The sequence below is a fragment of the Ictidomys tridecemlineatus genome, chromosome 6 (assembly GCF_052094955.1).
Source record: "Ictidomys tridecemlineatus isolate mIctTri1 chromosome 6, mIctTri1.hap1, whole genome shotgun sequence".
Lineage (NCBI taxonomy): Eukaryota > Metazoa > Chordata > Mammalia > Rodentia > Sciuridae > Ictidomys > Ictidomys tridecemlineatus.
This window is the reverse complement of record NC_135482.1, coordinates 45,532,334-45,549,065: the sequence shown is the minus strand read 5'-3', so window position 1 is coordinate 45,549,065 and position 16,732 is coordinate 45,532,334. Positions and strand designations below refer to the sequence as shown.

The window sequence follows — 16,732 nt, the reverse complement described above, 5'->3', positions numbered from 1 at the left end:
TAAGCAACCAGATTTTCCCTCTTATTTGATTTCTTGTCTAAATTTAATTTTACCCCATGTCCAACTAAAGGCCCTCCTTTTCTTATATAAAGGTTTCTCCAATAACTGCAGATGATAGTTGCTACCTTCTACAGTCTCTGTTGCATTCATTTGTCAATTAATAATACAGAGTTTTGTAGTGTCAACTTGTGCTTGTGTATCTTGTTTCTCCAGTAGGAGAGTAAATTCCTAACAGATGTCAACTAGGCATTATGCTATTACACATTTCTGCCCTACACACACACATTAGTTGATGAATGAACAACAAGCAAGTAACTGAATCAATCAGCAATAGTGCATTTTCCTGATGAATTGGTGAAATGTTTGTATGACTGTCATCTTCTTTTAGGTCATTAATGTGGATGATGATGGGAATGAGTTAGGTTCTGGCATAATGGAACTTACAGACACAGAATTGATTCTATATACCCGCAAACGTGATTCAGTAAAATGGCACTACCTCTGCCTGAGACGCTATGGCTATGACTCGAATCTCTTTTCTTTTGAAAGTGGCCGAAGGTGTCAAACTGGACAAGGTATTATCATATTTGAAATATTGTTTTTTAGTTATTTTATATACAGTTTTGAAATTAATATTTACTTTTCTCTTAAAAGAAAATTCCCCAAATAGGTGGGTTGTTTAGAAAAAATATAACAAACTTTGTATTTATCAAGCATGTATTAAGCACATTTTCTATGTCAGAAATTTTGACTTGTGTTAACTTTAAGGAGTAGGCCAGTAAGTGATTTTTCCTGTTAAATTGACTCAGTATCTGTACTGTTTTTATTTGGGGAAAGAACCTAAACTTTGAGTTGAACGGAACAGGTTTTTTTTGTTTGTTTTGTTTTTGTTTTTAGTTTTTTGTTTTGTTTTGCTACTACTTAAATGGCCTTGGCAAGTTATTTGTCCTCTCCTGCACTTTATAAAAGGGGAATGGTAATACTTATGTTACAGATAAACAAGATAACGAAATAACTCTTAACAAGGGGCTTGTTAAATGGTAAAGGATTACCTTGTTAATGGTGAGTTGAGCTCCCCCTGCTGTTAAAAGCAGAGTGGAGTAAGTGTAAACATCTTGTCTGCTTTGTTTTGGGTCATGTCTTTTAAATAAGTGAAAACTGTTCTGAGAACTCTATTATTGGGTTTATGTTTTGAAAAAGGGAATATCATTAATTTATCAAATTTATTTAGAAGGCCTTTTTTGCTGTTGGCAAAAGAAATGTTTTCTTGACAATTTTGTTTTTTGACAGATGCTCTTATAACTTTTTTAAAGGTGTGGTTGCCATTTTTCCCTTTGGGCTTATATTTGTAGGAATCTTTGCCTTTAAGTGTGCCCGTGCAGAAGAATTATTTAACATGTTGCAAGAGATTATGCAAAACAATAGTATAAATGTGGTAGAAGAGCCAGTTGTAGAAAGGAATAATCATCAGACAGAATTGGAAGTCCCCAGAACACCTCGAACACCTACAAGTAAGTAGCATTTTTCCCTCTCATAATTTGAATATTAGACTATGGGAAATATCAGATATAAGCTGTATGTTATGAATATTTTTATAGCACTAGAAATCACCATTTATTTATAGAAGCATGGTTATCAATTTTTTAAAACTGTTAGCTATAATTATAAGCATTTTAAATATGTTTAAAAAATGTTTATCTAAAATATGGATGGGGGAATGTTGTTTTTGCTCTAATTTCTAAATGTCTCACAAGAAACCTCTTTCTTAATCCTTAGTCAGATTAGATTCTTATTCATTTTTATTCTCTCTGCCCCTACCCCCATCTCCCTGCCTTCTTAAACCAATAAACAAAACTTAGCTCCAGGGTTTGCTGCTCAGAACTTACCTAATGGATATCCCAGATATCCCTCATTTGGAGATGCTTCATCTCATCCTTCAAGCAGACATCCTTCTGTAGGAAGTGCTCGCTTACCTTCAGTTGGTGAAGAATCTACACATCCTTTGCTTGTGGCTGAGGAACAAGTAAGCATGTGCTCCTGTATAACAGTGATGATTGTATGTAAAGTGTTATGCTAATTCTTGAAGATTTTTCTACTTTTACAGTCAACAGTTGAGGAAATTAACGTATTTGCTGTCATATCTCAAACATGTACAGGTTATCAGGGAAATAGCATTGTAGTAGTTTATGAGTTTATAGAAAAGGTGTATCTGTAGATTGAGAAAGATGTATTTAACAGTCAGTTTCCATTGTAATCTCCAATGGATCAAGAATTTATGGGGCCTGACATGGTGGCACATGTCTGTGATCCATTTGCTCAGGGGCTGAGGCAGCAGGATTGCAAGTTCAAAGCCAGTCTCAGCAATTTAGTGAGTCCCTAAGCAACTTAGCAAGACCCTGTCTCAAAAAAATATATACAAATGTTTGGGGATGTGGCTCAGTGGTAAAGCACCCCTGGATTCAATCCCTAGTACTAAAGGGAAAAAAAAATTATGCTGCTTTTCATATCTTAGTCTTATAATCACTGAACTACTAGTAAAAAGGTAGATATTGTTGATGTTGTTATGGAGCTAGGTTTCTAACTATTCTAATTTTCATTTGTGGAATGAAACATCTGGTTGACCATTATCTATTTATTAACTCACCTTTTGTAAAACCGTAAGATTTTTCAGCATCAGAGATTTTTAGTGTTTTTAAAGTAAATTTCTTTGGGTTCTTTACATAGTAAACAAGTTCTTACATTGTTTATTTTGATTATATTTTCCCCAGTGTTGCCTTTCATTCTTAAATCTTAAAATTTTTTAGACTTCCAAATATTTTTATATCATCTCTCCAAAATGCCATTGAGCTTTTTTTAAAGAAGTCTTCCTTCCTTCCTTTCTTTCTTTCTTTCTTTCCTTTTTTTTTTAAGTAGTGATGATTTCTTACTGTGTGTTATTTATTTTATATCTTTGTTTTAGGGTTTTTCTCTTTATACAATAGTCAGATAATCAATAAATAGTAATAAATTTATCTTTTCCTTTTCAATACTTGTTATTTCTTATTCCTGAATCATGTTTTACTGCACTGATAAGAATTCATAGAACAACAGCAAAGTGATAATCCCTATTTTATTTCTGATTTTTTAATAGAATGTTTTTCATATTTCACCATCAAGTGTAACATTGCATGTTAAAGTAGTTATTCATTTACCAAAGTAGGAACATATTTTAGATATTTTTATAATTCTCCCCTCTCTCTCCCTACCTGGTTTGTTTGTTTTTTTTGGGGGGTAGTACCAGGGATTGAGTCCCAGGGCACTTAACCAAGAAGCCACATCCCCACTTCTTTTTATTTTTTATTTTGAGACAGGGTTTTGATAAGTTGCTTAGGTCTCAGCCTCCCAAGTCACTGGGCTTATAGCCACCATGCCTGGCTCTCTGCCTTTTTATTAGTTTAAAAAAAAAAGGTGCAAAATTCTTAAGAGTAGATTTGAGAGCTGGGCATAGTGGTGTGTGCCTGATAATCCCAGCAACATGGGCGCCTGAGGCAGAAGGATGGCATGTCTGAGGCTAGCCTCAGCAAAAGTGAAGCCGCTAAGCAACTCAGTGAGACCCTATCTATAAATAAAATACAAAATAAGGCTGTGGCTCAGTGGTAGAGTGCCCCTGAGTTCAATGCCCGGTACCAAAAAACTTTTGGTAATGTGATGGGGTCAGACTTTTAAGTTTTTTAGTTATTTATTTTTAAATAAGTTACTGATATACTTTGTTTCATTTTAGATACATACCTATGTCAACACTACAGGTGTGCAAGAAGAACGGAAAAATCGCACAAGTGTGCATGTCCCATTGGAGGCAAGAGTTTCTAATGCTGAATGCAACACACCAAAAGAAGAACCAAGTAGTATTGAAGACAGGGACCCTCAGATTCTTCTGGAACCTGAAGGTGTCAAATTTGTTTTAGGACCAACCCCTGTTCAGAAGCAATTAATGGAAAAGGAGAAACTGGAGCAACTTGGAAGAGATCAAGTTAGTGCAAGTGGTGTGAATAACACAGAATGGGACACTGGCTATGACAGTGATGAACGAAGAGATGCACCCTCTGTTAACAAACTGGTATATGAAAATATAAATGGGCTATCTATCCCTAGTGCCTCAGGGGTCAGGAGAGGTCGTCTGACATCTACCAGTACCTCAGATACCCAGAATATCAACAACTCAGCTCAGAGAAGAACTGCATTATTAAACTATGAAAATTTACCATCTTTGCCTCCAGTTTGGGAAGCCCGCAAGCTAAGTAGGGATGAAGATGACAACTTAGGACCAAAGACCCCATCTCTAAATGGCTACCATAATAATCTAGATCCAATGCATAACTATGTAAATACAGAGAATGTAACAGTGCCGGCAAGTGCTCACAAAATAGAATATTCAAGGCGTCGGGACTGTACACCAACAGTCTTTAACTTTGATATCAGACGCCCAAGTTTAGAACACAGGCAGCTCAATTACATACAGGTTGACTTGGAAGGTGGCAGTGACTCTGACAACCCTCAGACTCCAAAAACGCCTACTACTCCCCTTCCACAAACCCCTACCAGGCGCACAGAGTTGTATGCTGTGATAGACATCGAGAGAACTGCTGCTATGTCAAATTTGCAGAAAGCACTGCCACGAGATGATGGTACATCTAGGAAAACTAGACATAATAGTACTGATCTGCCCATGTGAGCCTGGAAAGCATTATGTTGTTTGCACCTTTGTGAAGTTTTTTAAAATGAAGATGCAAGTGCTTCATTTTCATTTCTACACTAACTCCTTTTATAGACTGATAAAAATTTTTTCTGAATATTTCATGTGCATCTTTAAAGGGAATTAATGTAGAGCAGGTACTCCTTAAAGAAGACTAATTTCATTATATACTACTCATTATTGTATAGCAGCATTCCCATTTTCACAGTGCCTATTTAAAATGAGAGTTGAAATGAATGACATGCTGGTTGATTTTTATTCAACATTCTGGGACTTACGTGTATCTTTCATGTCTAAGTCATGGTTGGCATTTAAAACTTTTTATAAAGCCTCTTGATAATGTGCATTGCTAACACATAACTCTAGGGCTTTGAAAGTAATATTTGCAGATTCACTTCACAGTATGTGGCCTCCAGCATGTTAACCTGAGGAATCCTTTATTTCACTAGTTAAAGGCTTTTTGACTTGAGCCAAAACATATGAAAAGGAAACAGAAATACCACACCTCCTTTGATAGCAGTCAGCTCCTTTGCCTTCAGTGTTACTAGAAAGAGTCTGTGTCATGAATATAGTTTGCTGTTGGTGTGTGCTGAAAGACAGGCAGGAGATAAGATTTTCTGTTTACTCATCTCATGATGTGATTTGAAGGGCATGTTTGGGTATCTTACTCAGAATTACAGTAGGCTTAAGAATCAGTCTCAGGTCACTTTACCCAAAAACGTTTTTTGAAAATCTGAACCAAGATCTGTTGAATTTTCTCTCCTATAGCTTATTGGTGACACATTGTTTTCTGGAGGCTTTTGTGTCATTTGGTTCCCATTTAACTTCAATTTCTTAGTGTTTGGGATGTCATATTTTGTTGTTTAATGTCTTTATCAATTTAAAATGTTTGAGTTTGTATATAGTTTTGAAATTGGATTATGTGTTCATTGTTTCTTAGTTTGCATTTTTGTCAAATTATGGTTTTGAAGGTTCATTTGGAACTTACTGTTATTCTATAACAGGGTTGCCCTTGTCCAGTATTTATTTATATGCTATTTACTTTTCAAGTTGAAAAAAACCATTTTCTCAATTTTAAATTTCTCTTCTGTCTGTATGCGATATCTTGGAATTCCCTCAGCTACGTTGCTGCAGTTGTACTCTTGCTCACTCTGCTGTTCCTTGGCTCTGCTGTCCTCTCACTTGTAGTCAGTTCTCTGATTATCCCTTGATTTCAGTGGAATGTTAATATTGTTGCCAGCATAGCAGGTACAGTGGAAGTCTTGTAGTAATGAGATTGTGTCATAATTTAGAGTGTAAAATGAACGGAAGTTTATATATACTGAGGAGAGTTCAGATGTCAAACTCTTGGAAAATCAATGTTCCATATTCCAAAACACTAGAAAATATAAGAGAAGATTGAGTAGAAAGAAGGTTGGGTAACCTTGCAAAATATTTTATTGTTTTTCTCTAAATATGAGGAAGTTTGAGATTGTGGTCTGGATCTACCAGATGTAACTAAGGTTAATTTAGTAAGAAAACATTTCATTTATATAACATCCAATTTATCCAATAAATAACCTAGTGATAGAAGAATGAATGGATTAGCAGAACAATAGAGTGGGACCATTATTTAAAAAAATACTACAGGTATCTTTTTCATCATTTTCAGTGCCATTATTTTATTAGCATAGCAAGAATTTTGTTGTCCCATCCCGTCCCCCCCCCTCTGAATTTGGTGCTTACTAAAAGGTTCACTGTTCTCTTAAAAAGCAGTGGTGTAGATGTGTGTTTCCCTGATTCCATTTTTAATATGTTGTTCCATTTTTATCCTTTCTTAGTAGAGTTGCTAATTGTGCCAAATTTATGTACTGGTTTTTGTAATATGGAAGAATTATTATTATGGAACCAATGCACATGGTTTTCTCTGAAACAAGCAGTCAAGGCAGAATATAAATCTCCAAATGAAAGGGCTGATCTGTTTATTCATTTTGGAGGTTGGATACTTTATTTTTCTTTCCCTCATCTTTTTTACTTTTTCCTCCAGATTCTAATTTAGTTTTTATATTTTTTTAGGTAACTAAGATAATCAGTACAATTTATGCTTTAAATGCTGTGTGCTTTAAAAATGAAAATGGGACCAATTTGTCTGCTAAGAAGTTGATTTTAAGGTACTATAAGAATATTAGGAAGAGATATACAACTGGTGTTAATTCTGGATGTCTTCTGGAAGTCACCTGTATTCCTATTTAATGAAAAGTAAGTTAGAATACTACTTGTCCTTCACAGTAGTCTAGTAATGGGTAGTAAGCCCTGTCCTGGAAGAATGTACCTATTACCAGGTGCATTTTAGATTGCAATATTTTACTGGCATATAATTGTGGCCATATGTCTCTGATTTTCTGAGACTAATCTAATTTTAGATATTTGGTTTTGTTCATAGAACATGTGATTCTACTTTTTGGCTTTGGAAATATAATCATTGTTCATTTGGGTTTCCTAGTAGAACCCTCTTTTATCCATGTTGATCATAACAACATTTATCCCAGACCAGGGTTGGAAGCTGATATGGGTATTACCTATGGTTTTCTTAGTGTTTTATTTCACAGTTTGATTTTCCTTTTAAAAATGAAAATACGGTGCCTTCCCTCTCTCCAGGAAGATTGGCAAAGAGTTCCTTTTATTGACTGCTGCTGTGGAGTGATGAGATACGCACTTTACTCTTGAAGACTCAGTAAAAAGCTTTTCACTTCTCAGTATATCCAGAATAGATCGCATGTGGGACTTAAAAAAATTTGCCAAGCAGTTTTTGTTTTTATAGATATTAATGTTTACCCTCCCTGCCCCCAGTTCAATGTTATTAGAATAAGTCAAACTGATGTTTATCTTCCTACCTACTTCCTAAACTTTGTGGCACAGTATATAAAAATGTACCTCAGTAATGTTCTGTTAAAAATGGGACAGGGGCCTTATGTTTTCATAATTTACAACAATGTGCCATCAGGTGTTTGCCTCAAGTTAAAGATTTTAACAAACTGACAAGTACTTCCCAGTTTCCCCCTGTGCTGTTCCTAACCCATAATGCCTAAGTGTTTTGTGCAATGTGTAGTGTGTGTATAAATATATATATTTGGGAAATAGACATACCATCAAAGGCATCATTCAGGAGTAACTGATGTATTGACATCTCATTCATATTTCTGATGTGTGAGGTATGTGGTACTAATTACCTTTTCCTTGATGTTTGCCAAATTTGAATAAAGGCATTGGTACGAAATTACAGAATGTATAGAAAATGTTTTTGGCTTGAAAAATTAACAAATATTTTATGACATACCACAATATACTCTGCCCAAACCAGCACCCTATCTATCTTTTCCCTGTTCTTTACATTTCTGTTCCCCATCCTTACTTCCTCATTTTTGGGGGGTATAACATTTTTTTTGTAGCATCATTATAGTTGCAATTAATGACAATTGGGCGATATAGCATGGAAACAGACTGGTATCAATAGTACAGTAGTCACCAGTGTGCCACATTTGCATTAGTAAATGCAAAATATACGTTTTATAAAGGACAAACTTTGTGTTATGTTTTTATTTGCATTGTATAATATTGTAAGATTATTGTATGTCCTAATTTGCATAATAAATGTTTTTTCCTACGTAAAGGCATAAATATAGCAACTTTGTATAAAGGTAGCTTATTAGATTTTTATTTTTTTCTTTTATAAAAATTGTCTAACAGTGGGACTACCATTGCCAAATTGTATATGAAATATGAATTTTACCCCCATAATTAATTTCTTTTAAAAACATTCCATATTTCTCTAATAAAAGACATAAGTGATACTGTACTATGCACAAATTGTATTTTAATGCTGTTTCATATCAGCATTTAAAATTTTGGTTTGCATTTTTAATCTTGGCAAAACTTAACCACTGTTAATTTAAATAAAACCTTGTTGTATATGTAACATCATTTGCCCTCTGTCCCTTCCCACCCTTTGTTCTCTATTTCTCCCTATCAGTGCCAACTTAATACATTTTGTAGCATGGCAATAAAATACAACTTTTACACTGAGGCCGAGTGTGGCTTTTTGGAGGAAGTGGGGATGGGAGGATTGCCCTCTAGTTGTTCTTTGCATATAACTTTTTGCTATATAAGCCATGTTATCAGACATGAGAAGTTATATATGATGTAAACATGCTTTTAAGGACAAGTGTGAATGTGCTTTTAAGATTAATTTTTGTCATAACAAATAACTAATTTTTTTATCTTTGGAAAAGTCAGATTCTTGAAGTACAATCAAACCTTTATTAACTGGAGTACTTAAAGAATAAGCTAATAATTGAATTTTGTTCAACAAGGGCTAAGCAACACATTTTTAAAATCCTTATTTATTGTAGAGTACTAGAAGACTTTACTGTCCTAAAAATTATAATATGTAAAATGTGGTTTAATCTTAGATGATGTAGCATCTTGCAATGCCTTACTGTTGTCATTCTGGCATAAATATCCACAATGAGGTACTCAAGTTGATACTGGAAGCTGAGCTGACTATACACTGACCTTAAGCATTCATGAAAACTGCTTTGTTGAATAAAATCTGATCTGAGTTCTTATGGTCACTTTCCCCTTCTTGCCAAAAGTAGATTGCAATAAAACCCAATAAAAGTTTGGTTGGATACCTATATAAAGTTTTATTGTATTTCTATTTCATGCATTCCTTGAAACTATGATAAGGGTTTTATTTCTTGGTCATATATCACTGCCTTCATTTTCAAAGTAAATACATATCATGTTAAAATTAGGTGGTTATTTGATGTGCTTTCTCACAGTTTTGTCTCCATTTTATGGTCAAACTTGTGGTTCTGTACTCTGGGATTCTAAACCTGATTTTTAGCCATTGAGTGAGATTGCAAAGCCTAGTTGAGTACAGCTCTGAGATGGAGGTCATTTTATATGATGTAGGGGGTAGACAACATAACAAATGATTGGGTGCTTATACTTTGTGCCACACACTAGAGAATGCTTGAATTGTTTACAGTGTGGTAGTAAGGATTGCACCTTAGAAAACCAACACATTCTTAGAATTTAAAAATTTATTTGGCCAGGTGCAGTGTCGACGCTTTTCCAGCAGCTCTGGAGGCTGAGGCAGGAGGATTGAGAGTTCAGAGCCAGCCTCAGTGAGGCTCTAAGCAACTCAGTGAGACCCTGTCTCTAATAAAATATAAAAAAGATCTGGAGGGGCTGGGGTTATGGCTCAGTGGTAGAGCGCTTGCCTAGCAAGTATAAGGCACTGGGTTCAATCCTCAGCACCACATAAAAATAAATAAAATAAAGGTATTATATCCATCTACAACTAAAAAAAATTTTTTTAAAGGCTGGAGATGTGGCTCTAATTACCCCTGAGTTCAATTTCCAGCACCCTCCCCCCCAAAAAATTGTTTGAATCATGTATGTATTTTACCTATGAAACTCTTTTGAGGAGAGTTGCTATTCACATGCCCTTACTTAATGAACATGAACCAGATCTTCTGCTAGTTAGATAACAGCCTTTGTCCTTAAAAGAATTTACAGTTAGTCATCATTGTTTTAGTCAGCTTTGTCACTGCTGTGACTAAAGGACCCAACCAGAACAACTGTAGAGGAGGAAAAGTTTACTTAGCGGCTCACAGCTTCAGAGGTCTATAGAAGGTCTGCCTCATTCAGGGCTCAAGGTGAGGCAGAACATCACAGCAGAACAGTGGTAGAGGGAAGCAGCTCACATGGTAATCAGAAAGCAGAGAGAGAGATGCCACCTTCCAGATACAAAATATATACCCCCATAGCCAAACCCCCAATGAACCACTTCCTCCAGCCATACCCCAGTCACCACTCACTCAATCCCATTAGGGATTAGTTCACTAATTAGTTTAAGGTTATGACCCAATCATTTCTCCTCCAAACCTTTCATTGTCTCACCTGTGAGCTTTTGGCAGACACTACATATAAACTTCATTGATTGTTTCTTTTGCTAAGAAACTTTTTTTAGTTTGAATCTGTCCCATTTATTGATTCTTGATTTTATTTTAGTAGGAGTCTTGTTAAGGAAGTTGGGGCCTAATCCAATGGGATGAAGATTTGGGTCTACTTTTTCCTCTATTAGGCTCACAGGATCTTTGGTTTAATTCCTAGGTTCTTGATCCACTTTGAGTTGAGTTTTGTGCATGGTGAGAGATAGGGGTTTAATTTCATTTTGCTGCATATGGTTTTCCAGTTTTCCCAGCACCATTTGTTGAAGAGGCTATCTTTTCTCCAGTATATGTTTTTGGTGCCTTTGTATAGTATGAAAGGATAACTATATTTATGTGGGTTTGTCTCTGTGTCTTCTATTCTGTACCATTGGTCTACATGGTAGACCAATGGTACAGAATATCCATGGTATTTGGTGCCAATACCATGCTGTTTTTGTTACTATAGCTCTATAGTATAGTTTAAGGTTTGGTATTGTGATGCCTCCTGCTTGTGAAAAATCTTGCTAAGGATTGCTTTGGCTATTCTGGATCTCTTTATTGTTCTAAATGCATTTCATGATTGCTTTTTCTATTTCTATAAGGAATGATGTTGGTTTTTTAAAAAATATTTTTAGTTATAGATGGACACAATACCTTTATTTATTTTTACATGGTCCTGGGGATTGAGTGCCTTACACATGCTAGATAAGTGCTCTACCATTGAGCTACAACCCCAGCCCATGATGTTGGGGTTTTAATGGAAATCACTTGAATCTGTATAGCGCTTTGGGTACTATGGCCAGCTCCAGCTCCAGCCTCATTTTGACAATATTAATTTTGCCTATTCAAGAGCATAAGAGATCTTTCCATCTTCTAAGGTCATCTTCAGTTTCTTTTTTTTAAAGATATTTTTAGTTATAGACGGACACAATACTTTTATTTATTTTCATGTATTTGCTGAGGATCGAACCTGGTTCCCCACAAGTGCCATGTGAGCCCTCTACCACTGAGCCACGGCCCCAGCCCCATGTAGTTTTTGTTATAGAGGTCTTTCACCTCTTTTGTTAAATTGATTCTCAAGGATTTTGTTGTTGTTGTTAATGTGAATGGGTTGTTTTCCTAATTTCTCTTTCAGAGGATTCATCACTGATGTATATAAATGCATTTGATTTATGGATATTGATTTTATATCCTACTTTGCTGAATTCACTTATTCTAGAATTTTCTGGTAGAGTATGTTAGGCTTTCTTGAAGGCTAAACTCAGAATTGGCACACTGTCAGTTCTCCTGCATTCTATGAAATTATGAATCCTACCCGAATTCTCAGACAGGATTATGTAAAGGTGTGAATATAAAAAAATAGTTTATTCAGAGCTACCAATGTAACAGTGCCTTAAGGAAAGAGAATCAATACCTGCAGGTTTCAGCAGCACTAAAATTGGAACAAAACAGAATTAATACTTGATTGATGAGAAAAACAGGAATGGAGCTATCAAGGATGACCCCAATCCCACCCCAGCCTTTGAGCTTGGGTGACTGGTTTGTTTATGGCTCCAGTTCACTGAGATTAAAAATATACTCAGGGTCAGGTGCATGTAATAGCAAGGCACTAAGCAACTCAGTGAGACCCTGGCTCTAAATAAAATACAAAATAGGGCTGGGGATGTGGCTTAGTGGTCGAGTGCCCCTGAGTTCAATCCTCAGTACACTCATATACACATACACACACACACTCGGGGGTATAGGTTTGGAGAGAAAGTGGTGGGTTACCCACATGGAGATAGATGTCTAGTAGTTGGATAGTTTCTGGTTATAAATTTTTTGCAGCACTGGAATTGAACTCAGGACCCCACATATGCTAGGCAAGTGTTCCAGCATGAGCTACATCCCCAGCACCTGCCCACCCCACCTTTTAAATTTTTTAAATTTTGAGACAGGGTCTTCCTAAATTGCCTGGGCTGACCTGGAACTTGTGATACTCCCGTCTTTGTCTCCCAAGTAGATGTAATTACAGGTGTGCACCACCAGATCTAGTTGATTTCTGATTTTTTTTGTGTGTGTGTGTGTGCTGGGGTTTGAACCCAGGGTCTTGTGCATATGATGCAAGCACTCTACCAATTGAGCTATATCCCCAGCCCCTGATTTCTGATTTTCTATCCACAGCAATTTCCCCAGTAACAAAGATGAGTGATCCTTTCAAAGACAATTTTTGAAGGTGTTATGACAATTTTTAGAGTTTCCCATTTTATTATGACAGTTCCCACAACTGAATAAAAGTTTTACTCCAACTAGCCAGGCCCAATGTACAGAAATAGAAGACTATATTTCAAAATTATTGGTCTGAGGTAAATTAGGATTTAAAAAAAAATCATTCACCATAGATGTTTGTCAGGGGCTTACTTGGAAATCCTGGAGAACCAGGGCTTGCATGACGTCTAAATCTGGAACTGAGGAACCATCTAGGTTATTTACAGGTTTGTAGAAGGCACTGTATCCCAAGGATGGAATCAAGAAATATTTATGATCAAAAAGCTGTGAAAATGGAGTATGCCTGTAGTCCCTGTGGCTCACAGGGCTGAGGCAGGAGGATGGCAAATTCAAAGCCAGTCTCAGCAACTTAGTGAGGCCCTAAGCAACTAATGGAGACCCTGTCTCTAAATACAATACAAAATAGGGCTGGGCATATGGCTCAATGGTCAAATGCCCCCAAGGTCAATCCCTGATACCAAAAAAAAAAAAGTGAAAATACAGGACTGTGCAAATAAATAAATGATTATTATTAGGACCCTTTGGGAAAGGGCATAATGTAATTTTTTCACTCTCTCCTTAAACTGAATGGAGGAGCATTAAAGTTTAATCTCAATGCTTCTCAGTCCTATTAGACCCCACAGTTTTTTATAGTATTTTGTAAATCAACATTATTCTCTTCAAGTGAAAACTACTGATGATATAACCTATTATATGTAATCTCAAAAAATAATACAATGCCTTGTAATATAAAGAATAAATAAATAGTTGGGCATGGTGGTATATGCCTGTAATCCCAGCCAAATATGGCAAGATGAAGGAGGATTGGAAGTTTTGAGGTCAACCTGGGCAATTTAGTTAGACTTAATTGGAAAATAATTGGTTGCTTGGGTGTTCACATTTAAATTTAAACTTGGAATCAACATGAATGCAACAGTCAAATGCAGACTTCAAAGGCAGTTATTCAACAATAAAACAGTTTACCTTCAACCTGTATCTTATAAATTTGGGGGGTGGGTACTGGGGATTGAATTCAGCGGCACTCAACCACTGAGCCACATTCCTAGCCCTATTTTGTATTTTATTTAGAGACAAGATCTCACTGTGTTGCTTAGCACATCACTTTTGCTGAGGCTGGTTTTGAACTAGCCATCTTCCCTGCCTCAACCTCCCAAGCCACTGGGATTACAGGTATGTGTGACTGTGCCCGGCTCTCTCTTACATTTTTTAATATTACCTTTTCTAATAAAACCTTTTTTTTTTAAAAGTCTTATGTATGTGACAGATTTAGGTTCTAGACTCATTATGAACAGGTTGTTCAGCTGTGTGAATAAAAACCTGTGTGGGACCTGAAAAATTCACATAGGATGTGAAATAAATCTTTGTTATAAGGATTTCTTTGTGTACTGTAGGATATCTAGGGTCCCTGGTCCCCTCCCCCACAAATTATAGTAGTGATTCTCCATCATTTTGATAGCCTAAAAGGTTCCACGTATTTCTGAAAATGTCTTCCCCACTCACCACCACGTGGTCAATACCATTCCCACTGAGAACGACTGGAACTGGAAACTACTAGACTAACATAAACAGAATGAAAAACAACAGCAACAACAACAACTACATAATCTAGAGCAATGTATTGCTTGAATACTGGTAAATTCTTTTCATAGAAATTGGAATTTTGAATTATATTGGTATTTGATATTACCACTTTTACAAACATCTCATTAGTTTACCTTGAAGAGATGACCTTGGCCTTATTTGCTCAGACTCAAGTGTCCTGTTCCCAGTGGCAAACTTTACCAAGTGTCAGAATTGTGTGATATCTGGATTTTATCAAGTTTTCCAACCTTTTCTTTACTACCTAAGAGTCTGGTGGACTCTGACTCAGCATGACTATGGACTTCAGATCCTTTATATGGTTTTTCTCCCCTGATAGTCTGAGTGTTTTTGAGAAATGTTGACAGGTCCCATAACTGTTCTAGTCATTATTGGGCCACTTCAGTTATTTCACTTCAGATAATGACCCCTGGTCCCCAATCATCTCTAGCCATCAAATAATATTATGCTATAGTGCTTTCCTTATCATGCCAAGCACATCCAAACTTAGTAGGCCACAATGTTTAGCAAAGCTTATTGGAATAATAACTAACTTAAACTGAGAGCTTATTGTAGGCCAAGCACTGTTCCAAACAATTCTGTCTTGGTGATGTTTATGTGACATAGGTACTATTATTATCTCCCTTTTGCACAACAGGAAATACAGGCGATGTAACTGGAAGCTGGCCAATGTCAATTGTGAAGGCCCGTATCCTGTGAAGGAGAAAGAAGAGGAGAATGAAGGTGACAGAAAAGAGTTGTGAGGCAGGGAAAGGGAGAGTTAAAGAGAAGTAGAGACAAAGGGGCAGAGAGGAGGGGAAATAAGTGAGGAAAGAGTCTATCATAGAAACACGGTATTCCAATATCTAGCTACCTCCTTAGCCCCTTAATCTATTTTATTTTATTTTTTTTAGAGGGAGAGAGAATTTTTTAATATTTATTTTTTTTAGTTTTCGGAAGACACGACATCTTTGTATGTGGTGCTGAGGATCGAACCTGGGCCGCACGCATGCCAGACAAGCCCGCTACGGCTTGAGCCACATCCCCAGCCCCCTTAATCTAGCTAATACAAATTGCTGTACAATTTATAAAAAGCTAAGAGACACTTTTTTTTGGGTAAACTTGGTAAATTCAGCTAATGGATCACTCTCTGAAATCCATTACAAAACTAGTATATAAAAAGTTGTGACCTGATTCTAAAGCTGAGTATTTAACTTCTGGGAATAGTATAAGTATCAAGAAAGGGGAGTAGGAAAAGAGGAAGAACTGAAAGATGAAATAGAGAAAAGACAAATTCTGAAGGGTCTGATCATAGACTGCTTTTAGTCTCAGTTCTGTGAGATGACAGGGCCTGCCTTCCAGTGCCACCCAAGTGCTTCATGCCATATTCAACCCACTCCTCCAAAGTATTAACAGGAGGGGACATTGATTTCCCCATCACTCACAATCTTAGGTTTACCTGCCACCTGCAAGATGTAATACTATATTTATATCTCCAGGTATGTAATTTGCCCCCAGTCCTTTTTAATACTATGCAAGGCATCTTAGTTTCTCATTGTGACTCTTGTCATTCCCAGAAATGTCATCTGGAATCTGATCCTTAAAATTCATTTCCAGGTGGGCAGAATGGCTCGTGACTGTAATCCTAGCTACTTAGGAGGCCAAAGCAGGAGGATCAAAATGTTGAGGCCAGTTTAGGTAAAGTGGTGAGACACTGCCTCAAAATAAAATAAGGGTTGGGCATGTAGCTCACTGATTGAGTGATTGCCTACCATGGGTTCAATCTCCAACACAAGGGGGCAGGGGCCTGAGGGAAGAGCAAGTATTCTAGCGAAGAATAGAGAACTCTTGATAGATTTAAAATAATAATCTGTCCACCCCAAACACTGCTTTTCACATTGGACCTTAGGAATAAAGTAACTAGGGTGAGAAGCTTTTTCTATACAGGATGAGATGGTAAATATTTTAGGTTTTATGAACCCTTACAATCTGTCATACCTACTCATCATTATGTAATTCTGCCATTTTACTGCCACAGTTTAAAAATAAATGATTATGCCTGTGTTCCAACAAAGCTTTCTGAACACCCAAATATGAATTTCATACAATTTTCAATGTGTCATGAAAAAAAAATTTTTTTTTTTTTTGCAACCACTTAAAAGCATAAAAACCAGGG

At 36.4% G+C, this 16,732-nt stretch overlaps 1 protein-coding gene across 11 annotated transcripts in view; it reads left to right on the top strand.

Annotated features, from left to right (window-relative positions):
- Window positions 1–8,795, top strand: part of Frs2 (fibroblast growth factor receptor substrate 2) — a 121,816-nt gene extending 113,021 nt beyond the window's left edge. For all 11 annotated transcript variants that reach the window (XM_005328733.5, XM_040280334.2, XM_040280335.2 and 8 more), the window contains 4 exons: window positions 389–575; window positions 1,353–1,511; window positions 1,860–2,023; window positions 3,761–8,795. In XM_005328733.5, coding sequence (XP_005328790.2) covers window positions 389–575; window positions 1,353–1,511; window positions 1,860–2,023; window positions 3,761–4,711 — 1,461 coding nt within the window. In that variant the 3' untranslated portion in view covers window positions 4,712–8,795. The remainder of the gene's footprint in view (window positions 1–388; window positions 576–1,352; window positions 1,512–1,859; window positions 2,024–3,760) is intronic.
- Window positions 8,796–16,732: the final 7,937 nt, after the last annotated feature.